The sequence below is a fragment of the Eurosta solidaginis genome, chromosome X (assembly GCF_040869045.1).
Source record: "Eurosta solidaginis isolate ZX-2024a chromosome X, ASM4086904v1, whole genome shotgun sequence".
Lineage (NCBI taxonomy): Eukaryota > Metazoa > Arthropoda > Insecta > Diptera > Tephritidae > Eurosta > Eurosta solidaginis.
This window is the reverse complement of record NC_090324.1, coordinates 123,432,395-123,451,512: the sequence shown is the minus strand read 5'-3', so window position 1 is coordinate 123,451,512 and position 19,118 is coordinate 123,432,395. Positions and strand designations below refer to the sequence as shown.

The 19,118-nt window shown below is 35.4% G+C and overlaps 1 protein-coding gene across 2 annotated transcripts; it reads left to right on the top strand.

Moving 5' to 3' along the window:
• Window positions 1-2,251: 2,251 nt before the first annotated feature.
• Window positions 2,252-18,803, top strand: LOC137234626 (uncharacterized). 2 transcript variants are annotated; one of them, XM_067758071.1, is made up of 3 exons: window positions 2,252-2,397; window positions 4,590-4,910; window positions 17,208-18,803. In XM_067758071.1, exons 1-3 carry the CDS (start codon window positions 2,355-2,357, stop codon window positions 17,354-17,356), a joined length of 513 nt encoding a protein of 170 aa, XP_067614172.1. In that variant the 5' UTR covers window positions 2,252-2,354; the 3' UTR covers window positions 17,357-18,803. The 2 variants fall into 2 exon arrangements, with proteins under 2 accessions (XP_067614172.1, XP_067614171.1); XM_067758070.1 differs by having other exon boundaries at window positions 4,590-5,072.
• Window positions 18,804-19,118: the final 315 nt, after the last annotated feature.

Sequence of the window (19,118 nt, the reverse complement as noted above, 5' to 3'; positions counted from 1 at the left end):
TGTGAAATCGAAAAATTTTAAAGGTTTCATATTTTTATTGGCGCATAGTCATAGTCAAAATAATAAAGGTTTTAAATTTAGTTACGGATTTTTGACAAAATTTCCTATGAGCTATCTTTCAAAAATGCTGCAACTGAATTTAAGACCTATTTTACTATGACTATGACTACGCGGCATTTTATTTAAGCAAAATTTCCAAAACCGGTTGAGAGGCTAGTCTCAATATTAGATAACGCAAAAGGAATATTTTGTCTAAATCCCAAATAACATCATTTAAAAAGTTTGCATAATAAGAATTGATTAATATTATTGCGCTCGAAGAAAAATACTTGTTGTAGAAAAAAGTTTGCATCAAAGCGACGCCATATATTAAATTGCTTATGTATAAATATTGAACGTGTTGCATTCAAATAAGTACCTTCAATAATATTGAGCCTGTAGCAGTACCCGTAGCGAATAGTTAATATTTTCGATAAATCGATATATTTGTGCATTCAATGTTTTGAGAGTGTTCCTTAGTGAGCCTTCGGGTACTTTTGGGCTAAATCAGTTATTAAAAAATGTGGCTTTGGCTGTGTGCTAATCAGCAACTTTTTGCTCAGATGACAAATGAGGTGCACATTGCCAAATGCGTTAAAAACTGAAACTTTGACAGACCGAATAAAGGTTTTGACACTTGAGATTTGGAAGGTCAGAATTATCATTAGCTTATGAGGCTTGGTAAAATTTTGACACCTACAAAAAGGAAAACACGTGAAAAGAAAAATTAGAAAAATTTTCTTCTAATTGAAAAATCTTATTTCTAAAATTTTGATGTTGCTTTGCCCGGGAGTTGAACCCAGGGCATACGGTGTGATAGGCGGAGCACGCTACCATTACACCACGGTGGCCGCGTGAAAAGAAAAAACTTGAATAAAACAGTGCGAATAAAACATGTAACAAAAAATCAAACAGGTGAATATTGTAGAAAATTTCACATATTATTTGGCGTAGTTCAATCAGAAATTTTTCACCAAATAGAAAGTTTGTACACCACATTTTTTCATAGAGTAAAATGTAACTTATTGGCACACAGCCGGTGTACTCAAGTTGTAGTTTTATCTGCGTGAAATTACAAGGAAAATTCTCACATTTTACAAATCAAAAACACGAGCAATGGCTCTATTTTTCAATACATCCAATTGTGTTCTCATGGCTTTCGTTTTTCTTTTCATCCATTTATACTTTGTTGTTTCCATTATTTATATTTCTGCGAAACAATGTATGTATGATTACATGACCAATTGTCAAAATTTTACCTGGCCCCATAGGCTAGTGAAAATTATGGCGCCCCAATTCACCACGATAAATGTCAGAGTTTTCCTTCAGTCTGTCAAAACTTATCCTTTTATCCCATTTAGCACGTGGCCCTTGTTTGACGTTTCAGAGCTCGCACAAAAATTTCGTTTCGATTACAGTTGGCTGGATTATACTCCATATGAAAAGGCAGTTTACTCTAGTTTAGCTCATTCTTAACTTAACTAGCCAATTGCAAACGAAATGCTTCTTTGGTCCCTCTTCGTACTTCACGATCTCTGAAGCAGCTGATTCGATTATTGGAGCTTCTCTTCGACGCGGAAGTGGTATCGGAACTCAAATCGGATGACGCAAAAATATAAAGAAAAAATTAAGACAGAGGCACCTTAACATGCGAAGCAACGCTAAACTTTCAAATCTGGCCAGTATTAGAATTATATAAAATATAGTTGTTTCTGATAGATTACTGAAAAATCCAAGTCATAGAGCTCATCTTTATGAAAGTATTTATATAGTAATCCCAATACCTTGAGAATTCGAAAAATTTGCAAAATAATGAAAAAGATGCAAAATTGGTTGAAATCGACAATTGCCAATAATTTCAATCTACGTCACTTATGGAAATAATTTTGTATTTATTAAATTTGAAGTTTTGCATATCAAGACAGAATTAACATTCATCCAGGGTACTGCTTATACCAATGTTTGGGAACAAGCTTTTTTTATACTTAACCTGGTTCGGGTTCTGAACTACATTCCAAGTTTCAAGCTTGTAGCTTATCGTGAAGTTACTTAAATTTCAATTAAAAATGTCGTGCCAGCCAGCTTGTCATGTCAAGCTAAATAAAACCGTTTAAAAAGAACACTTTTTGGGTATTTGGGTGACCGTCGGGCTGGCAAAAGAACAAAGCTGTTGTTCAAATGAAAGTATCGAATTTCTTTATGGCTTCGATATTACTTTCCAATTACTAACCAAACAAGAATTTTTAATTGCGGAAGTGGGTAAAAAGAAGTGGGTAAAGTTGAAATTTTATATTTTATAACTTAAAAACTTTAAAATGGAGGAGATAGATATCAGTATGATGTTAGACGATGTTTTAGGTAAGTTTGTGTAAAATTGAGAGATAAAGTAATTATTTACTTTGGTTTGACCAACGCAAGTTGTTTTGGAGATTCTAGCACACGCAGAAGCATCTATACAATTAAATCATGTTTTCTACTATCCATGGTACAAAAAAAATGTGTAACATGGTACAAAAAGTAATGTTTACAAGACGGTGCACCACCTAGATTTTATCAAAAATTACGAAAGGTGGTATCAAAAGACCCGTCTCGACCTCCGTTCTCAGAATCCGGAAGCAAAAATTAAATTTTTTTTGCTGTCAAAAGATATTAGCAAAAAATCGGCCCAAATTTTCATGTGGTTGTTGTTTTTTGCCAGCTTTGTTGTAAACACACACTAATGCAGAAAGGTGTTCTGCACGCATTTAGTTTTGATCCCCAAATCGGTGTCGGACCCACCCACGGTTATTTTTTTAAATCGCGGCCGAAGGCCGCCAACGCAGAAAGGTCTTCTATGCAAAAAAAAACTACCATATATCGAACTCTCTCGGGGTGATTTTACGGTTTTTTGTAAATAACTTTCGACAGGAATAAAATTGATTTCCGCTTTCGGATTATTAAAACGGAGGTCGAGACGCGTCTTTTGATGCCACCTTTGATATTTTTTGATAAAAATTAGGTGGTGCACCGTCTTGTAAAACGTTACCAAAAATTTTCACCAAGGTCTTACTTCTTTTATATTAGATTCGATTGGTGTTTTTATGCGAATTTCAGGACAAAATTGGGGTCTTGCAAAAGATACATTCAAAAATGTCGAGAGAGGTGTCAAAAGATGCGTATTGACCTCGACGACAATAATCCGGAAAACAAAAATTTTAGCTCGTACAAGAGATATTTGCAAAAGAAATTTAAAATTTTCATGTGGTTGTTGTAATGTTGATGCTTTTGTCGTACCCACAAACAATTTTTAACATAAGTGTTTTGCGCGGATACAGTATTCGTCTCCAAACCGGTGTTGGACCCACCCAGGGTAATTTTTTATAAACGCGGCTGAAGGCCGCCAATGCAGAAAGGTGTTCTGCGCAAAAATACTATGGATCCCACCCCCGGTTTCGGAGCACTCTGGGGCCATTTTTCGGGTTTTCCTTAATATCTTTCGAACGAGCAAAAATTTTTATTTTCCGCTTATTAGTGTTGTCGAAGTTAATGCGCGCCTTTTGACACCAATCTCGATATTTTTGGACGCGTATTACCAGTGTCATGCTGTCATATAGAAATACCCAAAATACATTTGAGTAACTTCCCTAAAAGCTAGAATTTTGAAACACACTTCAGTACCCGGTGACGTTTTAAAATTAGTGGAAAACATTTGCTAGCTGGCAAAGGATCGTGAAAACTCCGAAAGTCGTCACAACGGGCAAATTTTGCTTTCGAGTTTTAATCTATGTAACCGCTCAAAGAGAATTTTTATTTTCCCCTTATAAACGGGAAGTATTTTCATTTGGACCTTTTTACTTCCCCAGATATTTAGAAAATCAATTTCGGGCATGCAGAAGTGTACCAAGGGCCTACCTATTCCAGAAAGTCTTATTTATGGTTCGATTTGCTTAAATTCGGTACAGGTGTAGCTCTTTGACCATTATAATATTTGAGAAACTCTCCTTTCCAGAAAATGGACCATGGACCCGCCTATTCCATATATGGTGCGATTGAAATATATTACATTTGCATCTCTTTGACCAGCCATATATTTCGGAAATTTTCCTTTCGGGAGAGGGCCCGGGGCCGACTTATTCTACAAAATTTTATTTTTGATCCGATTTGCTGAGATTCGGTAAAAGGGTACTTTAAATGTTAAGAAAGTCAAAGAAGGTAGAAAACTCCATCGAAACCTATCCAATTTGCCATGTTTTGCATGTTTCAGTGTACATTTGGACAGATTTTCACCAAAATAATAAACTTCCTACGCGGGTTGTTTTGGAATATTGTATATTGTTTTGTAACATGGATTGTAGAAAACAATACAAATAAATAATTTTTTATTGTACGGACGCACACTTTGAACAGAAGCAAAATTTCAAATTACCGGTTTAGTGGAATTGATACAGAGGTCAAAAGCTACTTTTGATACCTTCCCCGACATTTTAAGACATGGTTTAACAGTTCTGAACCAAAGTAAAGAAATACCACAAATTCAAACTCTTGCTAAAAACTATTTCTAATTTAATTAGGTGATGCTTCACTTGAAGATGTAATAGAGGCGAATTTAAGCGACCTTGATAACCGCTATACTAGAACCCAAGGTTCAATAAATACAAAAGAATCAATAATGAGGACTTTGAATGACCCGGAGCTGAATGCAAGTTTAGAAGACAATGAGTTGGAGACTAATGTCGCTAGTTGTTCATCTTTTGAAGCACAACTTCAACAAACCGTACCAATTGCTGAATCCACCGAAAACGAGAACAGCCCGATTTGGAATTTGACAGAAACATCTTTGACTGAAAATGAAGGCGATAATTCTTTTCCCATAGAGCTTCCTGTTGTTGCGGGTAATATGGACGATAAAGAGCTATGCGTAAAGAAAAGTACAAAAAAGAGTAAACTTAACTTTTGCTTTTTTTGTAAAAAAATGCAAACTGTCATTAGCCGTCATTTGGAAAATGTTCATAAAAACGAGTCCCCTGTAAAGAAGTTTACAATTTTACCTAGAGGTATTCATTACATTTTTTACAAATTGTTTCAAAAATTTCAATAGAAACATATGTAAATTTATACACTTATTATAGGTACTCATCTGAGCAAGGCTCACAGAGTACATTAACTTTGCTGACATAACGGCATAAACTAATCGAGACAAATATAGACTTCCATATATCGTCGCTCCCATGGAAGACTAAGACGTTTCAATTTCCGTGGAAGACTAACACGGTTCGTGTACGCGTAGAAGACTAGCATAGTTCGTTCTTTACGTGGAAGACTAAGACATTTCAATTGTTCGCGTGGAAGACTAACACATTTCAACATTTTGCGTGGAAGAGTAACATGTTTCAGCTGTTCGCGTAGAAAACTAACACAGTTCGTTAAGGAAAGCTTACGGTCATATTTTCAGGGTCGTGCGAATATTTTTTTCAAAGTTATTAAAAAAAAATATTTTTATATATTTTAATCAATATTTCGCGATCCGCAAGTGTTAGACGAAAACATTCGTTCGATTCGTGATAAAAGTGTCTACATTTTTTACTTTGGTCATTTTTTGATTCAATGAACTCATATAAAAATATTACGGTGCCAAAGGATGATTTTCATTCTCGCTCACATTTTTTCGTCATTTTATCGATCCCCTGCGGTTCGCGAGATATTGATTAAAATAGATAACAATGTTTTTTGCATAACCTTGTAAGGGTCGCACAACCCTGAAAATTCGGACTTAAGCTTTCCGTAACGAACTGTGTTAGTCTTCCACGCCAAATACCGAAATATGTTAGTCTTACCCGCGAAAAGCTGAAATGTGTTAGTTTTCCACGCGAACAAGGAAAGCGTGTTAGTTTTCAATGGGACCGACGATACAAAAATAATAAAATGAAAAAAACTTACTATGCCATGCCTGTCGGTTTGTCTGTGTACTGGATAACATGACTTTTGATATATCTTAATGAAATTTAGTATGTGGATTCCTTGGCACTCGTCTGTCTTTGCTATTTAAAATCAGCGAAATCGGACGACAAAAACGGCCACCTTTTATAAATATATAATTTTGTAAAATAAAAACGAAACATCTAAACCAAGGAGAGTTAAACAAGGGATACCACGGGGTGGTGTCCTATCCCTACGATTGTTTAATTACTATACCTCAAAGATTTCTTCTTCACCAGAAGGAGTAACCATAATTTCCAATGCCGACGATTGCAGTTATGGTAACTGGCCCTGACCCTCCAAAATTAGCAAAGCCACCCCAAGGTCTTAGGATAACGTTCGATAACACTTGCTTTCAAGGCACATGTTTTCGCAATTGTGTGTAAAGTACAAAGCCGCACAATATCATTAAATCGCTCGCCGGTAGCATCTGGGGCAAAAACAAAGAAACGATACTCACAACTTACAAAGAAATTGACCGGCCGCTCATGTGCTACGAGTCACCAGTTTGGTCACCTGCCTTAAGAAAAATAAACTGAAAAAGGCTGCAGGCCTAACTAAATACTGCGCTTGGAACTGCTGCAGGATGTCTCCTTGTTGTTGTTGTTTTAACAGTGCTCCGACGCATTCAAAGGGTGGGAACACTCACAAATTGTCATCGAAGTCCTCTAACGGAAGTCCAAGGAAACTAGCCCATAGGGATACTGGATACTGTAACAAGTTAAACTCTTACCTATCCAGAATTGGCTGCAACATACTTAACGTATACCCCGCATGTGATGTGTCCCGACATGACACAACCATCTTTCCACCTGTAATGTGGAACCTATGCCTCTAACAGCAGAATCGCTATGGTCCAACCCTGTTGAAAGTGCTAGTTTCCTTGGACTTCCGCTAGAGGACTTCCGTGAAAATTTGTGAGTGGTCGCACCCTTTGAATGGGACGAAGCACTGTTAAACCAACAACAACAGACGCGATGCCACGCAGATTTCCAAACTTATTTTGCTAATTCATTTTCTTATTTTAAATACACTTTATATGTAAATTGGTATTGATATAAAATAGTTTTTCCCAAAGACACTGCCTATTATATTTCTCTACGGTGCTTTTAAATTTCTTTTATATAAAAGTGGGCGTGACCCTTAACCGTCCTGTTCATGAATAATTTTTCTTCTTAGTTCGGATGGCTAAGTACCCGGGTACCATAAGGAAGTTTATACAGCATCTTTGATTATTTGAAAAAGTAGGTAAGCTGTGCACTTATTTGAAACTAGAGGTTCGGTTCAGAGGTTCGAAACATTTAGAAGAAACTTGTACCGGTGCAAGAACCGGTTCCTGGGTACCTCTTTATGATAAGTGGTAAAAATCGTAGGAGAAATTACCAATAAGATTATGCTTTCAAATTAATCACTTTTACTAAATTAAATTGAGAATGAATATCTTTTCAGTAATATGTCTCTAACATGAGTGGTCTTAATTTCATTGAAATACGTTCAGCCTTCCCTATATTTAGGGGCCACAAAATCAGTATGAGACCGTAAAATCAAACTTACAGGTACCAAAATCACGTTCCAGGTGTCATAAGTAGAGTACGTTTTTGACCATCTGATTGATCGCGATATACATACATAACTAGCATCTTATCCAAGTTTGACCAGCAATGCGAGGAAGACGGGTCTTGTTTACTAAGGCCTATAAGGTCCCGAATTGGACTAGACCTTAGCTAGGTGTGGTATAGAACTATATCATTAACAGACCGCGCTAGCTCAAATTCTGTCCCCTCGCAGTGCTTCCAACTGAGACTTTTAACATTGCGATGACCCACGAAATGGCAATTAAATGAAAATGGGACCATTTCAGATATTTTTAACCTGTTCTTAACTGGTTAAGTAGTAGGTGTTTCTGAGATAATCGCTGCCTGTGATTAATTTTAATTATATTTCTATAGCTCACACTTCAGCGCTCGTGGTACAAGTGTGGCTACCAACTGTCCAGCTCTTGATACGATTTGCACCAGTTCGGAGGTAGTCATTAAAGCTTTAGTGAAGCTGTTGCTTTACGTGACTGCCTCCCGTTTTTGCTTCAGGAATCATTCTAGTCAGTCAGGTTTCTTTGAAGCTCAACGCGGAGGAGGGAACGATTGTGATTGTGAAGCCTATCCCATACTACCTTGGTACAAAGTGGCAAGGAACCCACATTCCAAATTTCCATAAGATATCTCAAAAATTAGATATTGATAAAGATAAATATAAAGATAAAAATAAAGATGCAGACACAGATACAACAACATAAAAATAAAGATAAATATAACAATAAACATAAATACAGATAAAGAACAGGCACAGATAAAGATATAGTTACAGTGTCAGACGAAACATATTGGAGTGATACCTTCTACTGATATTATTGTATCTTAATCTTGAAAACATTTTTAATATACGTTAACTGTACAAAAATGAAGAGGGCTTATTTATTTTTAGAAAACATAAAAAAGCTTTAAAAATTTTGATTCCGTTCTATTATATGTGAAAAAATCGGATCTATGATATATTCAGAGTGGCAAAACATATTTGACTCGTCTGAGTTTATCGCAGTAGCCTTCCGAAATTCCCTTATTTTTTAAGTCTTTGCATGCCATACGTGGTTGGGATATTTTGGTTACGTGTTCAACCTCTATTTTGTTGGAATAAAAGTCAAAAGAAGTTCCATGTTAAATATTCTATAAACTGAATGAACTTTATTTCAAAATTGGTAATGACGGATAACAAGCAATCAGTCTAATTAAAAAAGTTAATTATGAGTAACTAAAAAAGCGGTATATCTCAAAAAGGTATTAAAAAGTGCGCAGTAAAAATATTCAGAAACTCGGGAACTGTGGAAACTCTTCATTGGGGAGGTCGATCCAAAGTTACAACACAGTATGACGACTCCCGAAAAATGATAGAATTAAAGGAATGTCGAGATAAGTCGACAGAAAGCTAAGTTAAAGCTTTAAACTTGAAAGTACAACGCAGAACATGTGCAGGTGGAATGAAAAGCTATAAGGGAGCTAGAAAGCCTTTTATTTGCTAAAAAATCCGCTAAAACGGCTGCAATTTACACTTGAGAACATTAAGTGGTTAGTTACACGAATTAAAAGAATATTCTTTTCTGATTGTTCAAAATTTAATTTGCAATACGCAAACGACCAAAAAATAAACGATTCGATCCGCCATACTGCAAAAGTACGGTTAGGTATGGTGGAGGTAGTATTATGGTGCAGGAACATTTTGATGGGTTCGCTGTTGCACCTTCCATTTAATAGATGACATTATGGTTCGGCTTCTATACAAAAAACATACTCGAGAACGTGATGCTTCCCCATGCGGAGTGTAATATGGCTCTTTCGTGGTTTTTTCAAAACAAAGCTCTCCTCAAACTTGGTGGCAAATTGGATTACATAGGGAAAAATTGTGCTCAAATGCTCAGCACAATCTCTTGACCTCAATCCTATTGAGAATCTTTCAGAGATACTCAATAGGATGATGACATGCAAGGAGTGAACGGGACAAAAAAAGTTATTTGAGACCACAAACCGAGCCTGGTTGGACATTCCAGAGAGCTTGATTCCTAAACTAGTAGCATCCACGCCAAAAATGCGCAATGAAGTTGTTAAAGATAAGGACGCTCTGCTATTAAATATTAGACAATTATTATTATTCCAATATGTATTGTCGCACTGAATATCAAATATTTTATCTCTTTTTCGCATATATTGTCATGGAGTCAAATGTGTTCGAAGTTTATTTATGTATTCATTGAATAAATATATCCTCTTCGTTCCCTTAAACGTTGTGTATATTTTAAGAAATATTTGAAAGAGTAACATATGGACATAGATGTACATACAGATATAGATATACATAGGTAGAGATAAAGATAAAAATAAAGACAAGATACAGATACAGGTAGAGTTAGAGGTAAATTTTGACGTAGAGGGAAATAACTTTCCCAGTAAAGTAATACCGTCATTTCCTCCTTACTTAGATAAGTTTCCAAATTATTATAGGTAACGCCGAGAGAAAAAAAATTATCGAAACATTGCGCCTAAGAGGAAACTACTTGTATAATACCAATAGCATTTATAACAAAACCGGAGAGTTAATTGTTTCGCGAAGGCCGAAAGAACACAGATCAGCAGCAATGTATAAAACTTGCCACAATTGCAAGGGAGTTTTTTCGTTTAAGTCGATCAGACGACATCGTCAAAGCTGTTTGGGTGCGTCGGCTAAAGGTAAACGATCCAACGTTGTTCTTTCAAGGCGAATCGAAGGGCGACTGCATCAAGATGCTAATCCGCGACTTATAAAGATAATGGCAGTGTTAAGAGAAGATGATATCGTCCGGCTGGTTAGGTATGATGAACTGTTAATCAAATTCGGAAATTGCTTGTGCGAGAAATATTACAAACTGCAGCAGGAGGAAATGATTCGAAATCGTTTAAGGACACTTGGACGTCTGCTTGCTACCATGAAGGATATCGATCCAGATATAACGGATTTTAAATCCATTTATAATCCACCATATTATAAAACAATGGTGAAGGCTGTGAGAGTAATCTCAGGATTTGATCCAATGACTGGAGTGCATATGACTCCCTCACTTGCAACTTCCATCGGCACCTATATTAGAGCGGTAGGCGAGCTTCTAAAGCTTCATTGGGTGGAAAACAATGCTGATGAAAAGGAAAAGGTTGTGGACAAATACTTGTTCCTTCACAGCATGCAATACAGTCAAGTCATTAACAGGATCGCACGAGAGGACCAATGCGAGAAACAGCGCCAACAAATAAAGCCATTACCAACAACCAGCGATATAAAAAAACTAGCTAGCTACCTCAATGGTAAAATGATTAGTTCTTACGAAAACCTGCAGCGACAATATCATTATCAGACCTGGATAAGTCTTCTGGAATATACATTAATATCTATTCAGACTTTTAACCGACGTCGAGCGGGGGAAATCGAAAGGGCGCTGATTCTTGACCTGAAGGCAATCGAGAAAATATCAGAAGCGGAAAACCCAGAAATTTATGAGAAACTGTCTGCAACCGAGAAAAACTTAGCTGAAAAATACTCAAGATTTATGATAACGGGGAAATTGGGGCGGGTTGTTCCTGTTCTTCTCAACTCGCAAATGGAAACATCTATAAATTTGATTTTGTCCCACCGAATCTCCGCAAAAGTTCCAGCAAATAACCCTTACATTTTTGGTATACCGGGCTTCACTGACGGAAGGTTTAAATATCTTCGGGCTTGCCAGTTAATGCGAAAGTTTTCAGAGGAATGTGGCGCTGAATACCCTGAAAGGCTACGTGGAACATATTTAAGAAAACACATTGCAACGACTTGTGCTGGAGATAACATGGACGAAAATAAAATCACGGATATAGCCAATTTCATGGGTCATGCTGAGGCTATTCATAGATCCCACTATAGGCGATCGGTTGTATCACGAGATGTACTGGGTGTTGCCAATGTACTTCAAAAAGCACAAGGGGATGAAGAAAACGTTGCAGATCAGAGCGCCAGTGGTTCAATTTTTCAAGCGTGTCAATTTACAGATGAAAACGATAAATCTGATTTAAATCCTACTCCATCATATTCAGAAATTACCATTGATAAGCCTAGATTTAATGCCGATGATAATATCAGAAAAATTATACACTCATCTTCGGAAGAAGATTCGAGCGAAGAAAGCAACTCTGATAAATCTTATTCAATAGAAAAAAACGTTAAAAAGTCCAAAATTAAAAATGTTGTCGAGATGAGGAAAATCAGGTGGAGCAAAGAAGAAAAAGCCGCTGCCACCGCTGCATTTGGTGCGATGATTCGAAGCATGCGATTGCCGAACAACAAAGAGTTAAGGAAATTCAAATCAGACAACCCATGGTGTACAAGAACCATTAACCAACTAAGAACATGGGCATCCAATGAAAAAAAGAAGTATAATCTAGATTTGGTGAATTAAATTATGGCTGTCCAGGAAATGTGGTACAAAAATTTAGAAAATTATTTGATGTAACATGTTTGACGAGCTTGAGACTAGAGTTCGAGATTCGGTTCTTTCGTTCTTTTTCTGATGAACGAATAAGTTGTTGTTTTTGTTCCTCTGTTCCTTTTTTTTCAAGCAAATTTGTTCACTGCTGCTCACACATAGATGGGGGGTGTCGGAAGATTCAGGAAGTTGAAAGGGTACAGACACAAATTGTAAAAGCTTATTGTAGCAATTCCACACATACATATCTTTAGTGTAAGTGGCATCATCGACATTCGTGTTTACTGTGAAATTCTACGTACATATGTATGCATGAATTTACAGCGTTCGCGAACGAGAAGATAGAAAGAACTAAAAGAACAAATAGAACCGAGATCGAAGATCTAGTTCACTTGTTCAGTAGAGAGACCCGGTCAATTGAACAAGTTCAGAACGAAACGACCCAACTCTACTTGAGACCATAAAGTAAAACACAAAAGGGGGACTCATGTAACCGTATAAATGCCTTATAAAGTGTGTAAACGTATAAATTTATTTAGTGCGTAAACGAGCTGACAAATTTTGTATGAAATTTTATCATTTACACAATTTGTATAAATTTACGCGCACATTTCATTGTGTAAACGCGGTAAACTCAAAGGAATGCAAGCTTGCAGACAATACAGCAGGCATTTTCATCAGAAATCTCCAACATCAGCAAGTAAAGGCGTTTTAGTTTTGATTTTTTACTTAATCTTGGCATTTTTAATTTGTATAACAATCAAAAAAATTTTGTTTGGCAATAATACAGCTGATAAACAATCAAGTTTATCAAGAGTATTACTAGGTGCGTTCATATAAAAGCGTGTGTAAATGGATATAATTTTACGCCTTATAAGTTTATATGCTTTCATGAGTCCCCCTAAAGTTACTTTTCGTATAAAACTTCTAATTGGTCGATATATCGACTCTACTCTGAAGTCATCATCAGGAACACATGATAAAGCATAATGATGTGTTCCTGGTGATGACTTCAGAGTAAAGTCGAAGTATCGACCAATTAAAAGTTTTATACGAAAAGAAACATTAGGAGGACTTCTTAAATAAATTTAGGGTGTAAGGTGTAAAATTATATCCATTTACACACGCTGTAATATGAACGCACCTAGTATTATTCTTAATAAACTTAATTATCGATCAGATGTATTATTACCAAAAAACTTTTGATTGTTATACAAATTAAAAATGCCAACATTAAGTGAAAAATCAAAACTTAAACATCTTTACTAAGAAATTCTTGTAAATGAATTACTGTTGTTGGCGATTTCTGATGAATTGGACGGCAATTATGTTTGCCAGGTTGCATTCCTTTAAGTTTACCGCGTGAACACCATGAAATGTGCGCGTAAATTTATACAAATTGTGTAAACGATTTATCTAACAAAATTTGACAGTTCGTTTACGCACTAGATAAATTTATACGTTTACACACTTTATAAGGCATTTATAAAGTTAAATGATTCCCCTAATGCATTTTACTCTGTGAGCTCAAGCTCATCAAACATACTACATCAAGTTTTTTTGTATTTTTTATTTCTTTTTTTGATGTTTTTCTTCATTTTGCTTCATTCTAGACAGCAACAACATTCGGATTTGCTGGACAAATAACCACTTCCTTAGATTATTTTTTGCTGATCTTCTTTAACCCTTTTCTTTCCAAAATTAAGAAGCAGCTATAAAAAAATTAAACTATGTTTTTTTAATAGAAATAGTATTCGAAATGACCCTGTATTAAAATTTGTTTGGTAGATTTGGCTCAGTGGGTGAAACAGATTGGTAGCCATATGGCTACCATGGGAAGGAAAGGGTTAAGGAAATATAGCTACAAACATTTTTTTCTTTGAGGAGTGTGGTACAGTGCAATAACACCCGTGGCAAAAACAGGGAAATAAGGCCAGCCTAGATAATGCAATAACGCTCGCGGGCCTTATTGCTTGTTTGAAAAGTTTAATTTTTAAAAAGCAAACAACGTCCGCCGAGAAAAGGATATAACGCTCATGGCTTTATTTTTTTTTAACTATATTGTCGCTGCAGAGTTGCATAAGAAAATCATTTTATTATTGAGATACATATATTCTTTTGCCTTCGTTGGTTGTGGGTAATGGTTGTATACCCCAGCGGGTTAAGGGGCCTAGAATATTCCCGCGGTAGGCATACCTGTCGTAAGAGGCGACTAAAATCCATTAACTTAGAATGTTCGACGTGGTCATATCAAATCGTTCCCGAGATGGTCGGGCCTTTAATGATGATATTTACCACAAATTACCGGATAAAAAGGACCATCCACATTGTTGGCCATGTTTTTCACATTGGTCGTCGCGTGCGACCCTGTTAGTTTCTTAACTGTTTTGCATTGTGTGAAGAGTCTTTGTCGGCAACCTTTTTCTTTCCTTTTTCATTGGTTTTCACCCAATGACGTTTTAGTAGTTCACCTACTGTTCAAGTATAGGTGCCGATGGAAATAGCCAGTGAGGGAGTCGAGAAGACTTACCCAGGTCTGATAATCATATTGTCGCTGCAGAGTTTCGTAAGAACTAATCATTTCATTATTGAGGTAGTTAGCTAGTTTTTTTATATCACTAGTTTTTGGTAATGTTGTGTTTATTTTAACGATAAAGACATTCCGAAAATTTTGGAGAGTGTTATCGGCGTGATGGTCCTTTGCCGGATAAAGATACGGTACGTTCCGGATACTATCATTATAAGGTACTAGCCCGACCACCTCGGGAACGATTTGATATGACCACATTGAACCTTCTAGGTCAAAACACCCCCCACGCCCCGGTTCGATGTGGAACTTGCGGTCGCCAGGGTCTCGTCTGATAAATATGTGTATGATATGTTCATATTTGTAACAGCTCACCTGCTGCTCTAGTATAGGTGCCGATGGAAGTTGCCAGTGAAGGAATCTTATGCACTGGAGTGCTGACCCATGAAATCAGCTATATCCACCTGATTTACCTCATCTCGACACCATTTTTAATTTTGGATTTTTTAACATTTTTTTCTAATAAATAAAGTTTATCAGAGTTGCTTTCTTTACTCGAATCTTCTTCCCCAGATGAATGTATAATTTGTCTAATATTATCATCGGCATTAAATCCAGGCTTATTAGTGGAAATGTCGGAACACGATGGAATCAAATTTATTGTTTTCATCTGTAAATTGACACGCTTGAAAAATTGAACCACTGGCACTTTGATCTGCAACGCTTTCTTCATTACCTTGTGCTTTGCGAAGTACGTTGGCAACACCCAGCACATCTCGTGATACAACCGATTGCATATAGTGGGATCTATGAGTAGCCTCAGCTTGACCCATGAAATTGGCTATATCCGTGATTTTATTTTAGTCCATGTTATCTCCAGCACAAGTCGTTGCAATATGTTTTCTTAAATATGTTCCACGTAGCCCTTCAGGGTATTCAGCGCCACATTCCTCTGAAAACTTTCGCATTAACTGGCAAGCCCGAAGATATTTAAACTTTACGTCAGTGAAGCCCGGTATACCAAAAATTTAAGGGTTATTTGCTGGAACTTTCGCGGAGGTTCGGTGGGACAAAATCAAATTTATAGACGTTTCCATTTGCGAACTGAGAAGAACAGGAACAACCCGTCCCAATTTCCCCGTTATCATAAATATTGAGTGTTTTTCAGCTAAGTTTTTCTCCATTGCAGACAGTTTCTCATAAATTTCTGGGTTTTCCGCTTCTGATATTTTCTCGATTGCTTTCAGGTCAAGAATCAGCGCCCTTTCGATTTCCCCCGCTCGACGTTGGTTAAAAGTCTGAATAGATATTAATGTATATTCCAGAAGACTTATCCACGTCTGATAATGATATTGTTGCTGCAGGGTTTCGTAAGAACTAATCATCTTATCATTGAGGTGGCTAGCTAGTTTTTTATATCACTGGTTGTTGGTAATGGCTTTATTTGTTTCTCGCATTGGTCCTCGCTTGCGACCCTGTTAATGACATGACTGTATTGCATGCTGTGAAGGAACAAGTATTTGTCCACAACCTTTTCCTTTTCATCAGCATTGTTTTCCACCCAATGCAGCTTTAGAAGCTCGCCTACTGCTCTGATATAGGTGCCGATGGAAGTTGCAAGTGAGGGAGTCTTATGCACTCCAGTCATTGGATCAAATCCTGAGATTACTCCTGCAGCCTTCACCATTGTTTTATAATATGGTGGATTATAAATTGATTTAAAATCTGTTATATCTGGATCGATATTCTTCATGGTAGCAAGCAGACGGCCAAGTGTCCTTAAACGATTTCGAATCATTTCCTCCTGCTGTTGTTAATAATATTAGTTTCCGAATTTCATAAATATAAATAGAGCCGCGGGCGTTACTTGGTAAACCTAGTTTTCTTTGCAATTATCCGCGTATGTATTAATTAGTTTAAGTAGATTTTCTCTAATGAAACATAAATACAATCCCTTTTTATTTTTTTGAAGTGTTTCTTATAAAAAAAAAATAATATTTTGCTTAACAAAGTTTATTGTTAAAATATCTGCATGGATTTGATGCATTAAATTATTTCAAGATGATTTTCTGTTAGGAAACAGAACTACTAACTTTGTTTGAATTGTTCATTATAAAAAAGCGATACAAAATTTTGCTAAACCAGTTTACTGTCAAAATATCCGCATGGATTTGATGTATTGAATAATTTTAAGTTCATCTCTTTTTTTTTTAAAGAGCTCCTTACGAAAAATACATAAAAAGTCTTCTAAACCAAGTTTACTTTGAAAATATTCGCATGGATATGATTTATTAAATTATTTTATGTTGATTTTCTGTAAAGCCCGATATCCAGATCACAAGAAAACGCTTGTAAAGAAAATGAACAATAAAAAAGTTGAATACATATTTTCAAATAAAAAGTCTTCAAGTTTGGCTTACAATGGGGAAAATAAAAATATTTCTTGAGCGTTTTCTTATGATCTGGATACCGTGCTTACAGAGGCATAACTACTAACTTATTTTTCATTGAAGTATTCCTTATACACACATATATGAACATGTACTTGCGTAATTTTTGTCTCATTAATTTTATGAAAAATATAAATACTATTTCATATAACATAGTTTTTGGCTTCATTAGTTGTTTATGGTTCCAATGTTTCCACAGTTTTTACAGAAATAACTAAGGCGATAAATATAATTATAATTATGATGGTGTATTATGTGATGTCGTCCAGCGACTTGAGAATTTTTTTCATTCATCAATTAAAATTGGCAGAGCCAGCTGTTATTATTGTACAATTATCGGCGTCGTGAAGTGTTTCTTCTAAAAATTATTTTGCTTAACCAAGTTTTTTGTTAAAATATCCGCATGGATTTGATGTATTAAATTATTTTAAGTTGATTTTCTGTAAGGAAACATAACTACTAACTTTTTTTGAAGTGTTCATTTTAAAAAAGCTATACAAAATTTTGCTAAACCAGTTTACTGTCAAAATATCCGCATGGATTTGATGTATTGAATAATTTTAAGTTCATCTCTTTTTTTTTTAAAGAGCTCCTTACGAAAAATACATAAAAAGTCTTCTAAACCAAGTTTACTTTGAAAATATTCGCATGGATATGATTTATTAAATTATTTTATGTTGATTTTCTGTAAAGCCCGATATCCAGATCACAAGAAAACGCTTGTAAAGAAAATGAACAATAAAAAAGTTGAATACATATTTTCAAATAAAAAGTCTTCAAGTTTGGCTTACAATGGGGAAAATAAAAATATTTCTTGAGCGTTTTCTTATGATCTGGATACCGTGCTTACAGAGGCATAACTACTAACTTATTTTTCATTGAAGTATTCCTTATACACACATATATGAACATGTACTTGCGTAATTTTTGTCTCATTAATTTTATGAAAAATATAAATACTATTTCATATAACATAGTTTTTGGCTTCATTAGTTGTTTATGGTTCCAATGTTTCCACAGTTTTTACAGAAATAACTAAGGCGATAAATATAATTATAATTATGATGGTGTATTATGTGATGTCGTCCAGCGACTTGAGAATTTTTTTCATTCATCAATTAAAATTGGCAGAGCCAGCTGTTATTATTGTACAATTATCGGCGTCGTGAAGTGTTTCTTCTAAAAAATATTTTGCTTAACCAAGTTTTTTGTTAAAATATCCGCATGGATTTGATGTATTAAATTATTTTAAGTTGATTTTCTGTAAGGAAACATAACTACTAACTTTTTTTGAAGTGTTCATTTTAAAAAAGCTATACAAAATTTTGCTAAACCAGTTTACTGTCAAAATATCCGCATGGATTTGATGTATTGAATAATTTTAAGTTCATTTCTCTTTTTTCTTTAAAGAGCTCCTTGCGAAAAATACATATAAAGTTTTACTAAACCAAGTTTACTTTGAAAATATTCGCATGGATGTGATTTATTAAATTATTTTAAGTTGACTTTCTGTAAAGCCCGATATCCAGATCACAAGAAAACGCTTGTAAAGAAAATGAACAATAAAAAAGTTGAATACATATTTCCAAATAAAAAGTCTTCAAGTTTGGTTTACAATGGCGAAAATAAAAATATTTTTTAGCGTTTTCTTATGATCTGGATACCATGCTTACAGAGGCATAACTAGTAACTTATTTTTCATTGAAGTGTTCCTTATACATACATATATGAACATGTATGTGCATAATTTTTGTCTTATTAATTTTATGAAAAATAAAAATCCTATTTCATATAACATAGTTTTTGACTTCATTAGTTGTTTATGGTTCCAATGTTTCCACAGGTTTTAGGGCAATAAATTTTCGTTGTTAATACTAGTGCTAAGGCGATAAATATAATTATGATGGTGTATTATGTGATGTCGTCCAGCGACTTGAGACTTTGTTTCATTCATCAATTAAAAGGCCGAAGCCAGCTGTTATTATTGTACAATTATCGGCGTCGGAAGCAATTTTAACTCTTGAAAAATGACATCCCATGGGCGAGAAAAATCCCGAGTCGGAACATGGAACCAGAACCGGTTCTGTGTCAGTTTATCATGTACAAAGGA